Below are 22,385 nucleotides of genomic sequence, written 5' to 3' on the forward strand. Positions count from 1 at the left end.
TGCTGTGGAAAATAATTTGGCATTTCCTCAAAAGTTAAACACAGAGTTACCATGTAACCCTCAGATATATTTCCAAGAGAACTGAAAACATATGTTCACACAAGAGTTAGTACACAAATCACAAATTTCACAGCATTATAATAGCCAACAAATAGAAACAACTCAAATGTCCATTAACTGGCAAATGGCTAAACAAAATGCATATCCGTATAATAGAATGTTATTCAGCCATAAAAAAAGACTGAAGCACTATGTGCTACACAATGGATGAACCTTAAAAATACTATGTTAAGAGGAGGAAGCCAGGCACAGAGGCCACAATGATGATTCCCTTTATGTGAAATGTCTAGAATAGACAAACCCATAAAGACGGAAAATAGATTAGTAGTTGGCTGGAGTTGGGGGGAAGGAGGAAATTGGAAGTGATTGTTTGGGGTGGGGTGTGTTCTTTTGGGACAATGAAAATGTCCTGGAATTGGATAGTTGGAATCGTGGCACAATCTTGTGAATATGCTAAAAAAAAAAAAAAAAGGAATTGTATACTTTTAATGGTGAGATTTATATGAAATTTTGTTATATGAATTATATTCAACTTTAAAAATAAAATAAGCAGAGAAAAAATGTATTTAAAAAGTGGAATTTCAATTTGTAAAATGTATAGAATGAACACACTCAAATTCTCATCTGTTTGTTGGGAAAAGAAATGACATTTTGTCTGCCTTTTCATTCTTGCCTATAATTTCCAAATGTTCTCTCTTGACCATGAGGTACTTTCTTCTCAGAAACAAACAGAAGTTAATTCCCCATTAGGATGTGATTCACATGAAGAAATGTATTCCTTTAGCAGCAAATGAAGCATTTATAAATGTTTTGAAACACTGAAGGGAGCTCCCTGGATAAGGGAACGCTATTTCCTTGTTCTGGACAGAAGTCCTTGCTCTTAGGCAGAACTGCAGAGCCCCTGCCCCCTCCTCCTCTCACACATGCTCCCTAATGCAGGTGTTCAGTTGTTGGAAGACTGAGCTGGAGGCTAAGTCACTCTGTGTGGGTTTTTATAAGTAGTGAACCTTTTGCAAATACTCTTATGCTCAAACAGCATGGTCAAAAATTACACCTACAACTTCTATATTTATAATGTAATTTTTAAAACTGGGCAAATATAAATGTATATTAAAATGACCCCTATAAGCCAAAGAACAATTCTATTTAGAAAGGCAACTTATGCAATGGCCAAGAAAAGGAGAAATGCAGCTGCATTAAGTGGAAAAAAATTTAATTTCATTTAAAAATTTTTCCAAATTCAGTGTGCCAATTATAACAACTTAACCCGATCTACTCTGCTTTTATGGAGGCTAAATATAGTGTTTATCTTGAATCTAATCATCAAGTCACTAATTATCATCAAGTCCCTAATAATCATCAAGTCACTAGTTAATTCACACAGAGACATTTGCTTTTAATTTCAAGACTATTACAAGCTATTTTGAATCCCTCCTCAAGGGTCAGGAGTTGAGGCAATTAGCAAAACACAGTGGCAGCTCACTTCTTCCAGTAATAGCAACAGCACAGGACATTATAAACTTGTTAGGGCTAGAACAACAAAGACAAAACAAGCCCTGTCCTTAAGGTTTTTTCAGTCTGCATTTCTATCAGATGTCAAAGTCACATCTGTCCAAAAAGAGCTAAAGATGAATCATTACACACTTCTTAGAAGGAGCTCCTCTGTGGCAGATCTTTCCAGGTGAGCTCCTCACTCCTCTAACTCATCCTCGTTGTTTTACTGTCAATCAATCAAGGATAGAGGGGGGTGGACTTGGGAGCATCTCTGGTCAACTGGCTCCTTGGCTGACTTTTTACCTCCTTCATAACTTTCCAAGGAATTCACTAACTTTCTATGAAATTTGGCATATTAAAGGGTATCAAGATATACTCTGGTTCATTTTGTAGTTTATTCTGATACCCTGAAATAAAATGGTGGCCACAAAAGATTTTCCACACAAAAATCAACAAACAAACAAACAAAACCCCCCACACATACTGGTATATCCCAGGAGCAAGGCAGCATGGGAAGGAGGTAAAGAGACAAGGAATGGCAGGTCTTCAGGAGGGGTGCCCAACAGCTAGACTAGGAGTCAGGCCACTTGGAACCCCTGGCTCAGCCCAGGCGAGGCTCCTTCTAGCACTGTCTGTTGGGAGCATGGTCAGTGGCCCTGACTAATCCACCAGGGTCTCTGCTACAGGTGAAGGTGTCCTCCTACTTGGTCCATGGCAAGGTGATGGCAGGACCAAGCTCAAAGTGAACATTACCTACAGCAAGAAGCACTACCTTCACATCTTCCCACAGCAGGTGCAGTGAACTGATTCTCCAAGACCTGGCCTGCCTTGCTGAAGAGCCCACAGGAGTTCTGTTGCCTTTCTAGAAACTAGTTTTTAAGGGAAAATCCTTGTGGGCTATGGAGCAGTCATTGTCAGGCCCTGGAATGCAGAATGATAACTAGAACAGAGATGATCAAGGGGAAGAGTTTGACTTAAAGAAGTTGAATGATTTGGAGAAGTCTGTGGAGAATCTAACCAACTGAGGGGTGAATAAAGAGCTCATAGTTGAGCAGGATTTTCTGGCCAACGATTTGTAACCCAAAACTCTCTGCAAACTTGATAGGAGGGAAAACAACTGAACAACTGGAGGAGAATTTATAAATCTATTATGCCAGAAAATTTCAAAAAACAGAAGACCAAAAAGGAAGAGATGAGTGAAAAAGATTCAAGTGCTCCTAGCTGACCAGACCCCACGCCACAGAGCACAGCATTTGCCAGGACACAGAAGGCTGTAGTTCAGGACCGTGGCCCTGGCAGAGTGGGTGAATGTGGAGAGAAGCCCTCTCCTCCCACAGTAGGTAAACAGTCAGCCTGCCATTCTGACATCCCTATATTGGTTTTCTACAAAAAAGCATTGTCTCCACAAACTTGCATACAGCTCCTGCCAGCTTTTCACGGTCTGTGTGTTTATTCTGTTCCGTGTCTCCACCTTGTTTAGAGGGGCTGTCTCTGCCCACGCTACTCTGGCTTTTTTGATCTTTGGAACATTTCCTAGCACGAGCGAGGCCTGAAATGTCCTGGGACCACCCCAAGCTTACAGGCTACCCTGGTCATCTGGTACAACAGGGCCATTTGTTCCTCTGTAACCCTGTAGCTCCCTAAATGTAAAAGCAAAATCACCAGAAAGTAAAGTCTAGTCAAAGAAGGGGAAGAATAGCTGAAAACAGGTATCTGGCTCAAATGTTTTTTAGGCATCCTTTGTTGGGACCCATTTCCCATTAGACAGTTAGCTAAATTACCTTATGCTCTACCAACCCTGTCCAGTTGGAACCTGGGACCTCAGGGGACACTCCCAGCTGGGACCTGTGCCCAGTGCTTAAACTTCTTTGCCCCCAAACACATCTCTGTAGGGCTGAACCCAGAGTTGCAGGAGTCTCTGCTTGAAACCAGGCCAGAAGCATGGCTTGGGTAGGGCAGAGAGGAGAGCCAACATGAGGAAATCAAGGTGGTGTTGAAGTCAACCATCTACTTCACGGAGAGAGACAGGTTTCTTTCAATGTCATGGCCGTTACCCATGTCCTTCTGTGACTTGCATTGTCTTTAAGGGCATTTTCATTTGTTTTGTGGCCTATTTTTTTCCACGATACTACAATTGCCTGGGGCAGGGTGGGCTATAAGGAGTCAATGGAAGAAAAAAGGGGACATATGTAATACTTTCAACAATGAAGATTTTAAAAATAAATAAATAAAATAAACAGAAATCCATTTTGAATGTGAGTTGACAGAGAAGTGTGTATATATACTAGTATGTGTATATTACATACATATTTCTATTTTTAAGTACAGAAAGAGTGCTTTGTGGTTCAGCTGTATCTTATTTTAATAAAGTCATAAGTGGCACTGAATAGGTAGAATCTTATGGTGTTGTCTTAAAACTGAGAGCTGCTGCCTCTACTCTTTAAGCCCAGTGCCTTGAGGGACTAACTCCTGATGCGCCTACTCTGAGGCAGGTCTTGGGGGTTGGGAGTTGGGGGACAGACAGGAACCCATTGAAGTCCCAGAATTTTAGGACTAGAAGGGTGGGGACTACAGAAGATAGTAGAGGGGTAAACCAGTGAATGGGACTCTAGGCCCAATCTCTGCTCTTACTCTCCTTCAATTACAGTAGCTCAGTTTTTCTGTATTTATATATAAGCTATGTGGCCTCAGGTAAGTTTCAAACGAGTATAGCACCTACCTCCTATAGTTGATGAAGTAAAGTGAGTGACTTTAGGAAAACACACCTACAACAGTGTGGGACACAGTGGATGTTCAAAATAAGTTAGCTATCATTCTGTGTGGATTCCACATTAGAGTCTGTTAGAGAAAAAAGTTTGGAAGTCTGTTTTGGACCATTTCCCTCATTTGAAAAAATTGAAAAATAACATACTTTTGTTAAAGTATGTAAATGCAAAAAATATGTTTTAAAAATATGTAAATGCATTTGTATAAGAAAAATTCAAGCAAAATACCAGAGTAGAACGAAAAAAAAATTTCTTTGCTTCTCCACCTACTCTCACTCCAACTTCCTTCCCCAGAGACACCCACTGCTATCATTTCCAGACCTTTTTCTTACACCCTTACATACATAAACATGTTTTGCTTTTTACATAAATGGAATTATACCATATGTATTGGCCTGCAAGCTTACATTTTTCATTTAGCCATATCTGAGAAGTGTCTTTTTTTCCTGTGATAGCACATCTAGATCTACCTCCCATTCTACCACTTTTTAACTGCTGTGTGCTACTGCACAGGACGGAAAGGGCAGAGAGGAGAGCCATTCTTTATTTAACCATTCTTTAAGAATGGACATTACAAAAATCCTTTTTTTTTGCTTTTAAGGCTGCAATTCACCTCTTCCTTGGTATGGATTTTTTCTTTGTAGACTTTACAGCTAGATGTGAAATTGTTGCCTCATAGTGCATGCACATTTAAATTTTTTTTTTAGAGGAAGGGAGATGGAGAGAGAGAGAAATATCAGTGATGAAAGAGAATCATTGATCGGCTGCCTCCTGCACACCCCACACTGGGGATTGAGACCACAACCCGGGCATATGCCCTGACTGGGACTCGAATCATGATCTCCTGGTTCATAGGTCAATGCTCAACCACTGACCCACGCCGGCTGGGCATGCACATTTAAATTTTTTGATACATAATGAAAATTTGCTCTCCAAAAAGACTGTATCAATTTGTATACTAGTACTAAAATCCCATCTTGTTATTCTTATAATATTTTTTGCCAACCTGATGTATGGATATTAGTATCTTCTTGTATTTTTTTCACATATTTATTAGCCAACTATTATTTCTTCAATGAATTTCCTGCTTACTCTATACTCATTTTTCTTGAGTTATCTTTTTCATATTGACTTGTAAGAATTATTTTTTTAAATATATTTTATTGCTTTTTACAGAGAGGAAGGGAGAGGGATAGAGAGTTAGAAACATCAATGAGAGAGAATCATTGATTGGATGCCTCCTGCACAACCCCTACTGGGTATGTGCCTGCAACCAAGGTATATGCCCTTGACCAGAATCGAACCTGGGACCCTTCAGTCCACAGGCTGATGCTCTATCCACTGAGCCAAACCAGTCAGGGCGACTTGTAAGAATTCTTTGTGTATGCTGGATATTAATCATTTGTCTTATATAGCTTAAACTGTTTTTTTCCTAGTTTGTGGTATGTCCCTTAATTATGTTTGTGGTCTCTTTTTCCACACACAGAATTTCTCTCTTTTTATGTTGTCAAATGTTTCAGTCCTTTTCTTTATGGCTTCTGGGTTTTATGTCTTGTTTAGTCCCCCTAGTACTCTGTTATTAAAGGAGAGACTATTCTTTTCAGTTAACTGAGAAGGCAGTACACTGAGTTACAGCAGAGTCAAAACTGGACCACACGTCTCTCTTGGTTGCTGATCTAAGGATTTTCCTACCCAATCACATCGCTTCTCTGTTGTAACCAGCAGTTGTTTTTTTAAATCCAGTTTTAAAGGAAACTCAAGAGCTATAACTCTCAACTTTGATTTCTTCCTCCCTCCCTCCTCATTCTTGTCTGCCTGCACAAGATCTGTGTGCTCTTTGCATGACTAGGAAGCAGAGATGAGTCAGCCATGATTCCTGCACTCAGGGAGCTCAAGTCTGTGTGTGTATAATGTTGTAAACAGAAACTACCATAAAACATAATAATTTTGTTTCCCCATGGATGGGAAATCTGAAGAAAGTATATTATGTGTTAGCAGGGAACCTGGGTTTCCAAAAAAGAGGTTTTCAGAGAGACACTTTGGGCCTGCTCTTTGCTTACATGGAGAGTAAGTGATTGAACCACCACAGTCCAGCTTTCCAGGGGAGGACAGTCCTCTGACCCGTGTCCTTTGTGTTTCACCTTTTGGAATCTCTCTGACATGCAAGTCTGTACACGTGGCTTTGAAGTTTATAGAGACACCTTGACCTGGTTTGCTCACCAGAGACATTAAGAAGCCAAACTCTGTAGTAAAAACATGTGCTAATTATAATAAAATTCAATAGTTAATAAAATAATAAGGTATTTGTGACTAATTAAGTGAGGTCTCCCTGACTCACAAAATTGTGACTCTGTAAAATGGGGCCCATCCTATCCTATCTAATAAAAGAGAAACATGCAAATTGACCATACCTCCGCTACGCCCACCAGACACGCCCACCAGCCAATCAGGAACAAGTATGCAAATTAACCCAACAAATATGGCGGCGGCCACAGAGCTGGAACAAGCAGGAGGAAGCCAAGCTTCCCACCCGCCCTGGCCTCTGCTCAAAGGCTACAAAGTTTCAATTATAGAAGATAAGTAAATCCCAACAAAAATGGCAGCAGCCACTGAGCTGGAGAGAGCAGGAGGCTTAGGTTGCCCCTGGTGATGGAGGAAGCCAAGCTTCCTACCTGCCCTGGCCTGCCCTGGCCTCCACTCAAGGCTACAAAGTTTCAATTACAGAAGATAAATAAATCCCAGATACCAGGGCCTCCGCTTGGGTTGCCGGGGGGCATGGCCAGACTGCAAACCACCACAGGCCCCTTGCCCAGGCCGCCCAACGCCCCAAGGGAACCCCCACCCTGATCCGGGACACCCTTCAGGGCAAACCAGCTGGCCCTCACCCATACACCAGGCCTCTATCCTATCTAATAAAAGAGTAATATGCAAATTGACCATCACTCCAACACACACGATGGCTGCCCCCATGTGGATACAAGATGGCCAGCAGGGGAGGGCAGTTGGGAGGGACCAGACCTGCAAGGGAGGGCAGTTGGGGGTGATCAAGCCTGCATGGGAGGGCAGTTAGGGGTGACCAGGCCAGCAGAGGAGGAAAGTTGGGGGCGACTGGTCCTGCAGGAAAGGGCAGTTGGGGGGGACCCAGGCCTGCAGGGGAGAGCAATTAGGCATCAATCAGGCTGGCAGGGGAGTGGTTTGGGGTGATCAGGCTGGCAGGCAGAAGCGGTTAGGGGCAATCAGGAAGGGAGGCAGGCGAGCAGTTGGAAGCCAGCAGTCCTGGATTGTGAGAGGGATGCCCAATTGCCTGTTTAGGCCCGATCCCACCGAGATCAGGCATAAACGGGCAGTCGGGCATCCCTTGAGGGGTCCCAGATTGGAGAGGGTGCAGGCTGGGCTGAGGGACACACAACCCTGAGTGCACGAATTTCATGCACTGGGCCTCTAGTGCTTAGAAAAAATGATAGGCCATTCTAAAAACATGGACTACTCCCCAGTTCAATTTTCAGTCAGGGCATATGCTCAGTTGCAGGCTGGATCCCCAGTGGGGGCATGCAGGAGGCAGCCGATGGATGTGTCTCTCTCATTGATGTTTTTCTCTCTCTATCCTTTCCCTTCTCCTCTCTCTCAAACCAATAAAACATACATTTTTAAGGCAGATTCCATAAAAAAAAAGATAGACATATTTTACAACTGTCAAATCTCAGAGGAAGGCAGGGGTAGGTGGGTGGGTGGGAAGAGATCAACCAAAGAACTTGTATGCATATATGCATAACCCATGGACACAGACAATAGGGTGGTGGAGGCCTGGGGTAGGAAGCAGGGGTGGGCTATAAGGGGTCAATGGGGGGGAAAAGGGGACATATGTAATACTTTCAACAATACAGATTTTTAAAAAATAAAATAAAAACATGGACTACTGCATAAGAGACAAACAAATCACCATACCATGAAAGACTAGAATAAAGCCCAGCTACCCAACCCATGGGTTTCATGCTCCCACCTCCCTCAGGGAGTTCTTACCAGAGCACCATCTGTCAGAGTGCAGCCAGAGAAGCGTTTTGCAAGAAATCCCTCAAAGTTAGTTGTTCTCTGAATAGCAAAAAGAAGCAATTTCACTTCAATTTCCTTAGCTCTGGTCCGCATAATCTTGGCAAGTTCTGTCCTTCAAAATAAAGAGATAAGAATATTGTCAAACAAATGGATCATTCAAGATAAGACAAAGTAAATGTTTTTTTCAATGTTTTTTAATTTTTAAAAAATTTATTTATTTGGGAGAGAGAGAGAGAGAAAGAGAGGAGAGAGAGAGAGAGAGGAGAACACTGATTTGTTTTTCCACTTATTTATACATTCATTGGTTGTTTCCTGTATGTGCCCTGACTGGGGATAGAACCCATAACCTTGGAGCAGGGGTCCTCAAACTTTTTAAACAGGGGCCAGGTCACTGTCCCTCAGACCGTTGGAGGGCCGGACTATAGTTAAAAAAAAAACTATGAACAAATTCCTATGCACACTGCACATATCTTATTTTGAAGTAAAAAAACAAAACGGCAAAAACACCCACATGTGGCCCGCAGGCCGTAGTCTGAGGACGCCTGCCTTGGAGTATAGGGACACTCCCCTAACCAACGGAGCTATCCATCCAGGGCACAAAGTAAATGGCTTTAGCTTATATATATATCTGTTAAAGTGTGTGGTCATTCAAATCCTGAGATCTGTTACCAACTCACTTTGATTCCTGGGAAATAGAAATACCTATCTATCTATCTATCTACATAAAAGGCTAATATGCACCGTGTCCCCTGGGGAGTTCAACCAGGAGACAGGGACTCCATCGCTCGCTATGATATGCGCTGACAAACAGGGGGCGGCGTGGAACAAAGGAAGGCCCCAGCCGGCAGCAGGGGAAGGGAGGCCCCGGCCGGTAGCGGGAAGGCCCCAATTGGCCCTGATTGCTGGCCAGGCCTACGGACCCTACCCAATTTTGTGCACCAGGCCTCCAGTTCTAAATAAGAATTTTAAGGTGAAATTATCTACCAGTCAAAAATAAAAATAAAAAAATCAAGGATTATGGACACCAATTTGTTTAAATTGTTATTAGTATTTTTAAATATTTAAACCTTTCAATACTTTGTTAATTATATATATGAAACAGTATTTTATAAAAATGCATATTTTCTATGTAATTTCACAAGTCATTAATCACTGAATTACAAAGCCCTCCATCTTCCAAAGAAATAATCTTCTCCTCAAACAGAGAGCAAGAACCCTGGAAATATAGGTGAGAGACCAGACTTTCCATGTGAAAAGTGACACGTATGTGTTTAGGTTGTTCCTGCCTGTCTATGTGCCTCTCATGTGCTCTGTTTCAGAATGTAAGTTGTCCAGGAGCAGTGACATAAGAGTTTTGAACTGAGCTATGATCATCACCCCCCACAAATGAATGATAAAATCAAACAAGGCTTATCTGAGAATTATATATCTGTAGGATTTTGAAACACTGAAAGCTTAGTAGAAACACTGCCAGTATCTGACACAATAGCAGGTTTTGTATAGTATATACTTCCAGTCTCCTGCAGACTTCATTTTTCAGAGTTAGCTTGCAAGTCACTGAACTGTAGGCTAAGGAGAATTACTTACCAGTTTCTCGAGGAATTCATCTTTCTTTGCTAATCAGGACTTAGGAAGTGACAACCACAACTGACCTTGAATCAATACTAAAAGGTTATCGAAATCTATTATAGCAAACTAGTAGCCCATCGCATGATATCACGCGCAGTAGGCCACCCGCCACTTCCGCGGGAGCCGAGCTCCTTCCACGGGAGGTGGGCTGGTCCCCTTGTCCCCCAGAGGCCCTCCGCAGCCGGGGCATTGCCATGGTGATGAAGCAAGCGTCCTGCCCCGGCTGCTCCACGCCCCAGAGGCCCTCCGTCGCTGTGGCGACAAAGCAAGCATTCTGCCAGGCCACTCACACTGCCCACTCTCAGCGGCGTTCCCCCAGGACTGGGGGACTCCAGTGAGGCTGAGGGGACTGGGTGTCGTCATCTTGTGGCTATGGGCGCCTCCATCTTTGTGATGGAGTGATGGTTAATTTGCATATTACCCTTTTATTAGATAGGATGTGTTTCTTAAAACAATAGCCACAAAGAATGTACAACACAGAGTAAACCCTAATGTAAACTATGGAGTCTGGGTGATAATAATGTGTCAGTGTAAGTTCACTGCTTGCAACAAGTGCACCACTCTGGTGGGGGAATGTTGATAATGAGGGAGGCAATATATGTGTGGGGCGAGGGTATATGGGAAATCTCTGTATCTTCCTGTCACTATTGCTGTGAATCTAAAATTGTTATAAAAAAGAAATTCTATTAAAAAACCCAAACCACAAAATCAACAGCCAGTTTTCCTTAAAACATATTCCACACCACAATGTGCTTAAAGCTTGCAACTTGATTATAGTCTCTGTGATTTTAAGACAAGTGACTATAATGAATTACTCTAAGGTGGCTGAGTTATGGTTAGATATGAAATCTTTTTATTAACCTGGAGTTACTGTAATTGTGAACTATTAAAAAGAAATATATAACTAATAAAATCCAGTTACCACCACTGCAAGTAAAAATAAAATATTTTGACTCTAGCTTTAGCTTTGTCATAGATACACTGATAAAACCTTCTTGGATATAAAGGACTATGTGGCCTTGGGTTACACTCATGGACACAGAAGACAGGTCTTTAAAATGCTTAGAACACTCAGATGCCAATATTATTAACTACCCAACGATTATAAGTACTGTAGAGTGGGAAATTTGTTCAACAAATATTTCCTGATGGTTTACTATGTCACTGAAGTGGGTTCTAACCCTGTCCTTATGGAACTAGCTATCTATCAAGTTTAGAAAAGCAAATTGATAATGGGTATATACAACTGCAAACTGATATATGTGATACAGACAAAGAGGAAATGTGGGCAATGAATCACTCACTACAGGTAAATTTGGTTGATGAATCTTGAGTTGGTGAAGCCAAGAAGACAGGCTGTTCAGGCAAGGGCTAGGCCAAAGGAAAGTCCTGGAGCGAAGATGGAAGCAGAGAGTGGGGCGATAATTGGATATGAGGGTGCCATCAATCACTTGGTGGGATCAGGAAGTGATTCCAATCCACAAGACAACATGGATCCGCTAAAGACAGGAAGACTGATTTCAATTAACACCCAAACTAGCAGAGTTGATATCTACCTTGTGACGTGGCAAAATTCTACTGCAATCCTCTCGGTCATGTACCACTCACGTGGAAACATTCGGCCGAACTTCTCCTCATAGTCCACAAGCTGGCGTTTTATCCAGGCATAGCGTCTGTCGATTTTGTCCAGCCAGGCAACCTTAGAAAATCAGGGAACAAAGTCCACCCCAGTATTAGAAGTAGTATTGACAGTTTAAGGAAAGCAAAAACACGGAACCAAGAAAAACACAGCCAAACTCTCTACTTTTCATGGTTTCAAAGCATTTAGGCTACGTTTTTATTTGATCCAGAGATTTTTACCCTGGGGTCCATGAATAGGCTTCAGAGGTCTATAAATTTTCTGAAACTGTATGTAGAGTTTTAGGCATAAATGCCTTTTGCTGGAGAGAAGATCTGAGGCATTCATTAATTTCTCCAAAGGGTCAGTGACCCCAAAACCATTAAGAAACACTGAACTATACAGTTAGCCCCTAGCATTCACGGTTCAACAATCAACTCTTTAAGACAGTAATAATAATAAAGTATAAATCAGGAGGCTTGAGAGCATTCAATTTTCAATACAATTCCAATGTCACATCTGATCTCATTTGGTCAATACTTACATCTTGGTTTTCTTGAAAAAGGACTAGATACTCTGACAAATGCTGTTTAATAAACTTTTTAATGATTTCCTGTTTGATTCGGGGGTCCAAAATATTAGCAATCAGACATGCATCTCGTAGGACATTGCTGGGTCCTCCTGGCCTCTGTTAAAACAAACACACACCAGTTCAGAAGCCAGAAACAACCTTTGCCTCTCCTGGCCTCTGACAGCTGCTACTTCCCGCTCCTCTCTTGACGTTATTACTGCTCCCACTCCCCTGACACTCATTCCTCTGCTGTAGATGGATATTTTAGCTGCTTGCTCCTCGATGAAAGAATCATTAAGCTACAGTGCAGTAGCCAATATAAAAGCTACTCTGTCAATCAGCAATGAGACATTTTGAAAAACATGGCCTGTAATGATCACAGGAAATTTTGCTTTCCCCACACCAAAACTGGAATCACCTGTGGAAGAGCCCGGAAGGCAGAATGACCCAGTCTCACGCCGCCTGTGCCACTTTCCCTGATTCCAACCTCAGAATCCTGTTCTTTTTTTGACTGTGTCTCAGAACTATGATACACTTGCAACAAAATTATTATTGTAATGTAGGTAAATGTATTAGCTTTCAAAAATTACATTTAATTACTGGGTTTTTTTTTAAGGGGGTAGGAAGGGAATGTCATGAAGTAATCTTTCATTATAGAGCAGTAGTTTGGTTATTATGAAAAAAAAAAAAAAAGAATGACATATTTTCTCTTATTCTTTCACAAAAAGGATCTTCAAGAGTTAAATGGCCTCCAGAAAAATGTTTCCTTGCTTCAGCTATGACAAGGAGAGAGGTAAGATTCCTATTCTTAAGATGCTATATTTGTGCCAAACAAACAATACGGTGGCATTTAAAACCTAAAAGCAAGTTCCATCAGATTTGTTTTACAGATACTCAACCACTCAGACATGTAGCTAAGGTAAAATATTATACTATCAGCCCTTTGACCTAAAAAGAACAGAAGAAGGGCATCGAGGGGCTGTATCTATACATCACAATGGGAAGACTTTAGTCATTTGGGAAGGCCTTTGTCATAACTGCCGAAGGCAATTCAATCTCGATGAACCTTTCTTTATGGCACCTCACTGCATGAACGTGGCTGGCTGAGTGGACCACAGTAAAAAGAACACCTGGAATCTACTCTTGGCTTGGCTAAGTAGCCACGTAGCTTTGGCACAGTTATTGAACCTCATCTGAAAAATGATGAACTTTAACTAGGTGAATGAGTAAGGTTCTTCCAAATCTTTGTGTTTTGTTTTATTTTTGTCAGTTCTGTCCAATTTACCCACCTGCACTGAAATTTATGTTTCATAAGTGTTACCGAAGCTGCCTCAGAGCTCAGTTGTTAAAATGCTGACTAGCCCCACATTGAGTGGCTGATATGTCATCCTCTGCTCAACTCCTGCTTGTGAGTAAAAGTGTTTGATCTAATAGAGAAGTCACGGAAGCCAAACCCTGAGCTCATGGGTTCAGATTTTTTCATTTCACAAGGACTACATAGGTTACTTTAAATAATTAAATATATATATATATATATATATATATCGTGAGTTCTATTTCTGAAATAGAAATAACAGCACAAGGTCTTTAAGAAAAGTCAACAACCATTAAAAAGGACAAAAGAAAACTAAAAAAACAAACAAACAAAAAAACCCCACTGTTACCCAGTCAGAGAAAAGGGAAGCAAGTTGTTAAAGAAAACCATTTTAACTTCATCTGCCTGGTGGGATCTGGGATAAAGAGATGCCGTAGGTCACAGTTACTTTCTTCTAAGTAATCAAGCTGGGCTTCATCCACATCTTTTGGAAACTTCCTGAAACGGATGAACAGCAGACCCGACACTAACAAGAGTCTAGTGCTGATCATCTGTGAATACCTTACAATCTCTATTCACAGAATGGCTTTCCAACATCCCCTCCCCAGACTTACATCCAATGAATAAGGATATAGTCCTCAAAGGAACAAGCTTTACAAATAAAATGTGTGATTACCAAAAGACAGGCACAATATGGACAGACATTAAAATCAGGAGGTTTCCTATAGAAAGTAGTAATCTACAAAGCGGGGGCAGCTACCCCCACCTACTTCTTAATTTTCTTTTTTGGAGCACACAAAAAAATGATTAAGATATTTCCAGTTATTGAATTATAACACAGATTCCGAAAATGTTCCTTGGCTCCGTAAATAAAAATACATCCGCCATCTCCGCCCACCAAGGGCAGTGAGGAATGCTGCCTGCCCGGGTGTACTTTGGCTCATATCTGCATTGAACAATTCTTTCTCTTGAAATAGCTCAAATAATAGAGGAATAAAAGCTTCTGAATGCTCTTCCCTCCCTGACACATGCAAAGCATTAAGATTATGTCTGCTACAGTTTAAAGGTAGAGCTAAAGGCAGTTCACCAAGCACAATGCCAGCCAAGTGAGGCAAAGCTTGTTACATGAGAAGTGTAACCAATAGCTCACAAGCGAAACACCGCGGGCTCCCCAGACACAACACAAACAGCTATGCCACCAGTGAGAACGAAAGGGATTAATGCCAAAGAACAGGATTCCATTGTTAAAAACGAGTCTCCGAACTGTGTCACTCCGTTACATAAGCCTGTGGACTGCCCTCCCGGTTGTCTTCTCACCAAACTGAAACCAGTAAGTTATGTAACAATCCTAAAAAACGCTGCGGCTTGAAGATTTAAAAAAAAAAAAAAACAAACACATGAGAAAAAAGGAATTTACTGGGCAGACAAGATATTAGGTTTGACACACATTAAATTAAACCAAAACCCATCCTCACGCCTCACATTTTGATGCTGAAAGAACATAAATGAGGAATCAACATCGCCTGGGGATATTTGAAATCAAGAATGGTCTCATTATCCTGAAGGTTTGGCAAACAGACTGATGGCTGCCAGCAAACACTTTTGGAATGATAAATGGGAATAGTAACTGTAGTGGGTGTGAATTAGGTAAGAATGGTGGTAATATTAAAGATTGGAGAGAACATGCAAAACTGTACCTTGGTACCCTGGGAAGGAAACGCTTCTTCAAAATCAGCCAGGATCTGCTGTCCTAACTCAGTCTGGGCAGCCTTCACTCTGCAGAGAAAAGAACACATATCATTGTCTGGTCATTTTCAAATATTCATAAGTAATTATGCAAAGATCTATAGAGGTCAGAACTAGTGGAGTCTTTAGAGACAGGAAGGGGGAAGGTGGCTAGATGAGAGGTCACACACTAGTTAGTAGCAGGTTTATGACCAGGATCCAGGTTTATCTGATTTAAACACAACATGGGTTTTCTATATCCACAGATTTTCTATATCCAAGTTTTTTTAGGCCATGTCGTGAGGTAGTACATATTAATCTTTACAAAATATCATTAGGTAGTAGTTATACTATAGGAAAATGCTATATAATAAGGCCCAAATCAGATATAAATCCATTTAGAATTACCAGTATAACTGCTCACCTGCTCCTTGGAGTAAAGAATGGGAGGAAAGCTCCATACTATTTCAGAGTTGTTGTTTTTTTCCAACCAAGAAACCAAGATCAGGTTCATAAGTTTTAACAAATGAATAAAAGGAATGTTTTTTAGAGTAGAAATAATAAAGACTAAAATGATAAAGATGAACTGCTAATTGAGAGTGAAGGCCATTGAATGAAGATTTACGTTCACTCAGAAGATTGTGAATATCAGGACTGAGTGAGTTATGATGAAAATCAGTTAAAAACGGAGGGTCAGTACTTGACACAGTGGTTTGCATGTACATTAGGAGCTCAATAAGTATTTTTCTGCTTAAACGAGAGAAGAAAGCAGCACAGCTGGGATGAGAAAGTTTGTGTCATCGTGGTCCCCTGCAGTGCTCAGGTCCTCCACCAGCAGCCGGCCATGCCCCAGCCAGCCTCGGGAGCTGGGGTGGAGTAAGGCTCTGAGGCCGCTGCTAAACTGCCCTGAGCCCGAGGCGAATATTTTATCTTTGCTAAAAGCACCATAAAATAGTGTTCTTCCTTTCTTGGTCTCCACCCTGCTACTTTGGAATTAACTTTATGAAGTTTCTAGAAATAGTGAATAGCTCAAAACCACAATTTCTTTGGCTACTAGGCAGTGCCTAGCAACCTACTGAGATATTTTTTTTAACGAGGGGATAGGCAGAACCCAAAACAGTCTGATTTTTCTGTGGCATAGTCATAATTATGCTCTTATTTTAAATACTTTACAGGATTTTTCCACTATCTTCAAAATGTTTAAAACCACTCTGATAGGGGAGTTTGCAGCCTTTTCAGTTAGTTTTCAAGAGGGCTAGAAAAGACTGCGATAAGGCGATAACTTGCATGGCTCCCCAAATCAGAATCAAGGCCATCCATCCAGAAGTGCCCAAAAGACAATGGGAAATATTTCTGACAGGAAAGAGAACCAGCTTTTGTAAAATTGTACCTTGGAGGTCTTGTGACTCCATGTAATGGGCTAGGCAGACAGACTCCCCTGGTGCCAGGTCACAAGACTGAGCTTCCAGAGCCTCAGGCCCCTCTCTTCCTACTCTCCTCTTGGCAGCACTATTCCCTCCTGAACCACAGGGACGATTCCTGGAGGGGGCACTCTGGGCCATATTCTCAGGACTCCTGAGCATCTCAGTGATACCGATGGGCCCAGCTCTGCCCCTGTCACCCCATCATCCCTTAACTCCATCTTCTTACTGGATTTAAAACTGGGGTGCCTGAAAAGACAACCAGAGCCTTGGTACTTCCCGAGTGCAGAAGAGAGGTGAAGTATCAGACTGTGATCTGCAGACCCCCTAGTCATCTTCAATCCATTTTTTTAATTTTTTTTATTGATTAAGGTATTACATATGTGTCCTTATTCCCCCATTACCCCCCATCCCCCCATTCATGCCCTTACCCCCCTATTGTCTGTGTCCATTGATTAGGCTTATATGCATGCATGTAAGTCAATCCATTTTTAAAGTCACCTCTTGAGATAGTCTCGATTCAGCTGTGCCACTAGTGAGCCAGGCATAATCATAAGGAAGCCATTTCCCCTACCAAGACTACAGCTAAGAATAGTTGTGAAATAAGAGGGTGGAGATGGAGGCCTGTACAAGATGCCTTTCAGCGTCCTCTCTAGTACTGATTATTCCACAACACCCCTCTTGTAGCACTAGCTGCCAACAGCATCCATCTTTACAGGAGACTACAAGTCAGATGCATAATTCATGTTGGAGCCGAAGAATAAGCTTCCGCACATAAAGGTCTCCATGCATAGTTTTTGAAGTGTCTATCAGTGATTCCGATGAAAGAGCAACCATTTCCTTTATTGACATTAATGATGGTGTCTGTAAACCCAAACCACAATTCCATGTAACATTAGGGTGAGATGTGAACAGCAGTCTTTACAATCAGTTGCCTAAACAGGATCCTAGGAGGGAAAAAATCACTTGAAAGAATCTATCTTCAACTTGATTCCTTTATTTATATTCCTTCCTCTTTTAACAATGAAAAGTAAATGCCTACTGTAAAGAGAGGGAACAGCTGAGACTCTGTTAGCAGAGCACATAGAAGGGTTGAGCTACCAAGATTTCCTAGTCACTCTTATGAAAACCAATCTACAACTGGTAGAGAATAGGACAGTAAATAATAATTCCTCCTGGCATCCAAATAAGTTCTGCCTGGTTGAGTGTTGATCACTCTTAGGAAATAAAAGATTCACTGTACTGCCTAGAAAGAAAGGTCAACCAACTGACTCCTAGCATCCTTCATGCCATGTGACTACGGGTTGTTTAAAGGTGCCCTTTCCTAAATGTGTTATCAGTTTTCATAAGGGGTGGTAGCAAAGGGGCAGCAAATTAGGAAAATTATTTAGACATTTGTAGCTAAAGTAACCCTGATGCTTCCATTACCTTGTGAATGACAGTCCCAAACAAAATACAAAGGTTCACAATAAACTGACCTCCCAAATACTTGGTGTGTCCGGGACAGAAAGGTTAATTAGCCACATTAGTCTGAGCTGCTCCATTTCCAAACAGACAGGCTCTATAATCTCAACCCAGAATCTTAGAGTGACTCAGTTGGATGCTTTTGAGGACATCAAGTACAACCCCTATACTTTTGAAACCCTTATACTTTTGAAACCCTTACTCTTTCGAAACTTACACTTTTGAAACTAAAGTTCTTTCAGCAGGAACTTGTCACATACACACAGCTAGGCAGGCTTTTTCATTCTCTGCTTTAGTCTCTTTCATCACTACATCATGTGATCGCAATCTGCCAGGTATCTCTCACATATAAGAGATTAGAAATAGCCCTGAAAAATATTTTTAGTTCAAGGGTTTCAAGAGAATGCAAGACTCTTCCATTCTTTCTTAGGAAATATTGACTGATTACTAGAAACATTTGCTTTCATGGATATTCTTAAGCCAGGAGGATTTGTAATATGAAGATGATATTTAAAAAAAATCTTTCCTTCAATGTTATATTAGTGTTTAAGCATTTTCCAGAGGGGTAGTTGGAAAAAAATAACTATATTCAAATCAAGATCCATGAATTTCATATTTCAAATGCACAGGCAAAGATTTCAGAATACAACCTTCTATATTTCTATAATTTATGGACAGAAAGCTATTAAATTAGAGAAGCTGAAGCAATGCATAGGGTATAACTTGCCTTCTCCCCTCTCCCCAAACAAATAGCTATTTCTATCATTTCCAGATGGTTCTACCATTGCTATGTAAACATCAGAGAGGAAAATCACCAGAAATGATGCTAAAAATAAGAAGTCTGGACTTTCCTCAAACTTTTAATACCTCTTGAAAAACAATTGTAGTCAAGCACTGAAAACAAGGTTTTTTCTCTTGTGTTATTTTTAGTGTTACTTAATAATAGTACATGCTCTATATTACCCTACAATTTTTGCAAATAGAGGTTTTCCACTAAAAGAAAAGTAAATCCTCCTGAGTTTGCAGCAGCCCTACATGATGAGTGTTTGCAGCACTGAAATATATTGACGAAGTGTTAGCTTTTCTCTTTATAAGGGGAATGTCATTCATTACAACAGTGATCACAACGTTCTTCAAATTTATAAAACCACCTTTCAAAAAAAATGTTAGAAAGCAAAGAGTACTAAAAGAGCACATTTGCTTGTGTGTCTCTAAGTTGCTTTTTTATAAATAAAATTCAGTTCTGCTCCATTCCTGCCATCAACAATGTTCATCACAAACAACCAACCAGTTGGTAACCAACCCTCAACACATCTCCTTGACCTCATGGCCATTATTTTGGCATGGTCCTTATCTTTATTGTATCCGTGCTATGATGAAATTTTATATTAGTGTTTCTCTTCTCTACACAAAAATGAACTCCTTGAGCAGAGAGTGTTTACTGCTTATCTTGTGCCTGTGGTACTCCAGCACAGGGTCTAGGATATAGAAGGTGCACAGTAAGTATCTATTAGGTAAATGAAGGAAAGAATAAATGAATGGGAAAAACAGACCAACTCTGGATCATCATGAGGATAGGGGGAGGAGATACTGCCTCCTTCCCTTCTTCCCCATCCACTGAGAGCAAGTCTGCCTTCTCCATTCAAACTTCCTTCCTTTTCGCAGCTCATAAAGCCCTATTTGTCCACTCTCTTAGCTGCTTTCCATCCCCAGTGTGACATGGCGATCAGCCATCTCTAAGTGTGAAGGGGTTAGGAAGGATGAGGGGAAGGGTGGTGACTTCCCTAGTATTCTGCCAAGCTCTGTTCTGACATTCCTTTGTAGTTCTTTGGCATTGCCATTGCAAGAGGGCACACTGAGTGCATGTTGCCATCTCCCCTTCCTGCCCCAGAGCCGTAGAAATAATAAAAAGATTTTAATAAAAATCCAGAACCATACAAAAAAAGATGTGGTCAACTAGAAACTCTGAGTCGTGTGTGGTTTGTTACAAGGAAATAGACAACTGGGAGAGTTTCCCTCACTAATACAGACAACTGAGAGTTGTTGAGATATACAACTTGCCAGCTGCCACTGCAATAATGGCAGGCCAGCAACTATGTGACACGGGCAGCTTTGGAAGACATGGTCAGGAGCTGGTAAGGGTATGGTGGATGGGAAGTCTGCATCACAAAGTTAGATTAGATGCCATCTAAGGTTCCTTCTTATAATAGGACTACAGGCCCGGTGGACGAAATCCGTGTAGGGGGTTGAGGGGTGTCCCTCAGCCCAGCCTGCACCCTCTCCAATCTGAGACCCCCTCGGGGGATGTCCAACTGCTGGTTTAGGCCCAATCCCTGTAGGCCTAAACCGGCAGTCGGACATCCCTCTCACAATCCAGGACCGCTGGCTCCTAACCGCTTCTGCCTGCCAGCTTGATCGTCCCCTAACCACTCCCCTGCCAGCCTGATCACCACCAACTGCCCTCCCCTGCCAGCCAGATCACCCCCAACTGCCCTCCCCTGCCGGCCTGATCGTCCCCAACTGCCCTCCCCTGCAGGTCTGATCGCCCACAACTACCCTCCCCTTCTGCAACCGGCCTACTCCACCCGGATCTGCTTCCTTCACCCAAGGTGGCAGAGACACTGGGACCGGCCTCCTCCGCGCAACACACGGAGGGGCGGGACCACCCGGTCTCACCCTGCGGAGCGGCAGCCGGGCCCTGCCTCTGCTGTGTGCACGGCCATCTTGTGGCAGCCATCTTGCTCCAGCACTTCCCAGCACCATCTTTTCTTAAACAGGAAGATCATTTTCTCTGATGACATAGTACCTTTCAGAAAGCTGCCGGATCTGTGGAATTCCCATGTATTTGTGGAAGTGCTCTAGAACGTTCATCACACCCTGAAGAAGATTAGCAACTTCTCCATACTGCCTTCGCCTGGTCATGGCTCTGAAAGGAAATAAGAAGTTGAGAACTCTAGAAAACCACTAAGGACACAAGAAACAGATGTGGAACAATCTACTCTGAGCTCTAAAACAGACATCACTGGAGCAGGGGGCAAGAGTGGGCTAGAGGGCGTTGATGGGGAGGAGGACACGGGGACATATGTAATATTTTTAACAATAAAGATTAAAAAAAAACAAATTATATAAATCCAAAAAATAAAATAGACATCAACTCGATTTAATAAGCATTTACTGAGCACTAAAAATCTATAGTGCTATGCAGTGGCGGGGGGTGGGGGGTGGGGGAAGGGGCGGATGTTTAAATCCTCAAGGCAACAACATTTAGTCAGGGAGAGGGCCAAATACACAGCTAACGAATACCAAATAGGATGAACTGAGTTCTAAACAGAAATACTAGGTAGGTGCTATAGGAGGTACAAAAGAATGTGTGAGTAATGGGTCCTCATTGTGTGGGGAAGAGGAAATCTGGGAAAACTATGAATTTGGGATTTGAGTTGGGTTATAGGATTAGCAGGCTTTTGACAGAGAACATGGGTAAGGATGTTATTATCTGAGGATTACAGTTTAGGGGCAAACCAAACACATCTTCCCAGGATAAAACAAAGGGCATATAGGTTCATTTACATGTTAACTCAGATCTGTAGGTTTTAAGCCAATGTTAAGCAACTCTGTTTCCCTATTGCAAAGGTTAATGAAGCATAAAAAAGGATGCTGATAAAATCAAGTTACACATAGCAAGGAAGGACAAACCATTAGATCTAAGTCTTTGATTAAGGTTGGGCTTTTAAATTAAAAGTGTATTTTATGACTTCCCTTAAAAGGCATTTACAAAGACAGGATCAAGTTCAAGCTAAGATGTGATGCTGCTGCCTGATCAGATAGTTATGCAAAACTGAGCATCTGGGGGAAGGGACAAGGAAATTGCTCTTCCAGTCCCACTGGCCTCTGACCTCTCTGATCACTACTTGCAGGAGAATGGACCAGGGTTCACTGAAACTCATGCAACATCTGAGAGAGATCAAGAAGGGGCTAGGCCCCCGCCCCCAACTTTGGATACTGCATCTAAATTTACATGAAGATGCTCTTTCTCTGTCCACACATGAGATTACACTGAGGCTGGGGTACAGGGAATTCAGCCTGAGATAGACCACAGAAGAGAAATGGCTTCTTTGTGGTAAATAACCAGTTCTTCCTTTCGATACTATTTCTAATGTCCTCATGCATCATTCCCTATAGCTCCTCTATAAACCAAACAGGAAGCTACTGTATTGGAAAAACTGGGTTGAATGATAAATCAAAGATATGTTTCTATATGATACATTCAATGACA

At 41.7% G+C, this 22,385-nt stretch overlaps 1 protein-coding gene across 2 annotated transcripts in view; it reads right to left on the reverse strand.

Moving 5' to 3' along the window:
- VPS53 (VPS53 subunit of GARP complex) overlaps nucleotides 1–22,385 on the reverse strand; it is a 155,352-nt gene that overhangs the window by 81,930 nt on the left and 51,037 nt on the right. For both annotated transcript variants that reach the window (XM_054709025.1, XM_008147865.3), the window contains 5 exons: nucleotides 20,919–21,038; nucleotides 15,200–15,278; nucleotides 12,161–12,304; nucleotides 11,555–11,697; nucleotides 8,340–8,481 (listed from right to left, as the gene is read on the reverse strand). In XM_054709025.1, the coding sequence (XP_054565000.1) occupies nucleotides 8,340–8,481; nucleotides 11,555–11,697; nucleotides 12,161–12,304; nucleotides 15,200–15,278; nucleotides 20,919–21,038 (628 nt within the window). The remainder of the gene's footprint in view (nucleotides 1–8,339; nucleotides 8,482–11,554; nucleotides 11,698–12,160; nucleotides 12,305–15,199; nucleotides 15,279–20,918; nucleotides 21,039–22,385) is intronic.

The sequence above is a fragment of the Eptesicus fuscus genome, chromosome 20 (assembly GCF_027574615.1).
Source record: "Eptesicus fuscus isolate TK198812 chromosome 20, DD_ASM_mEF_20220401, whole genome shotgun sequence".
Taxonomy (NCBI): Eukaryota; Metazoa; Chordata; class Mammalia; order Chiroptera; family Vespertilionidae; genus Eptesicus; species Eptesicus fuscus.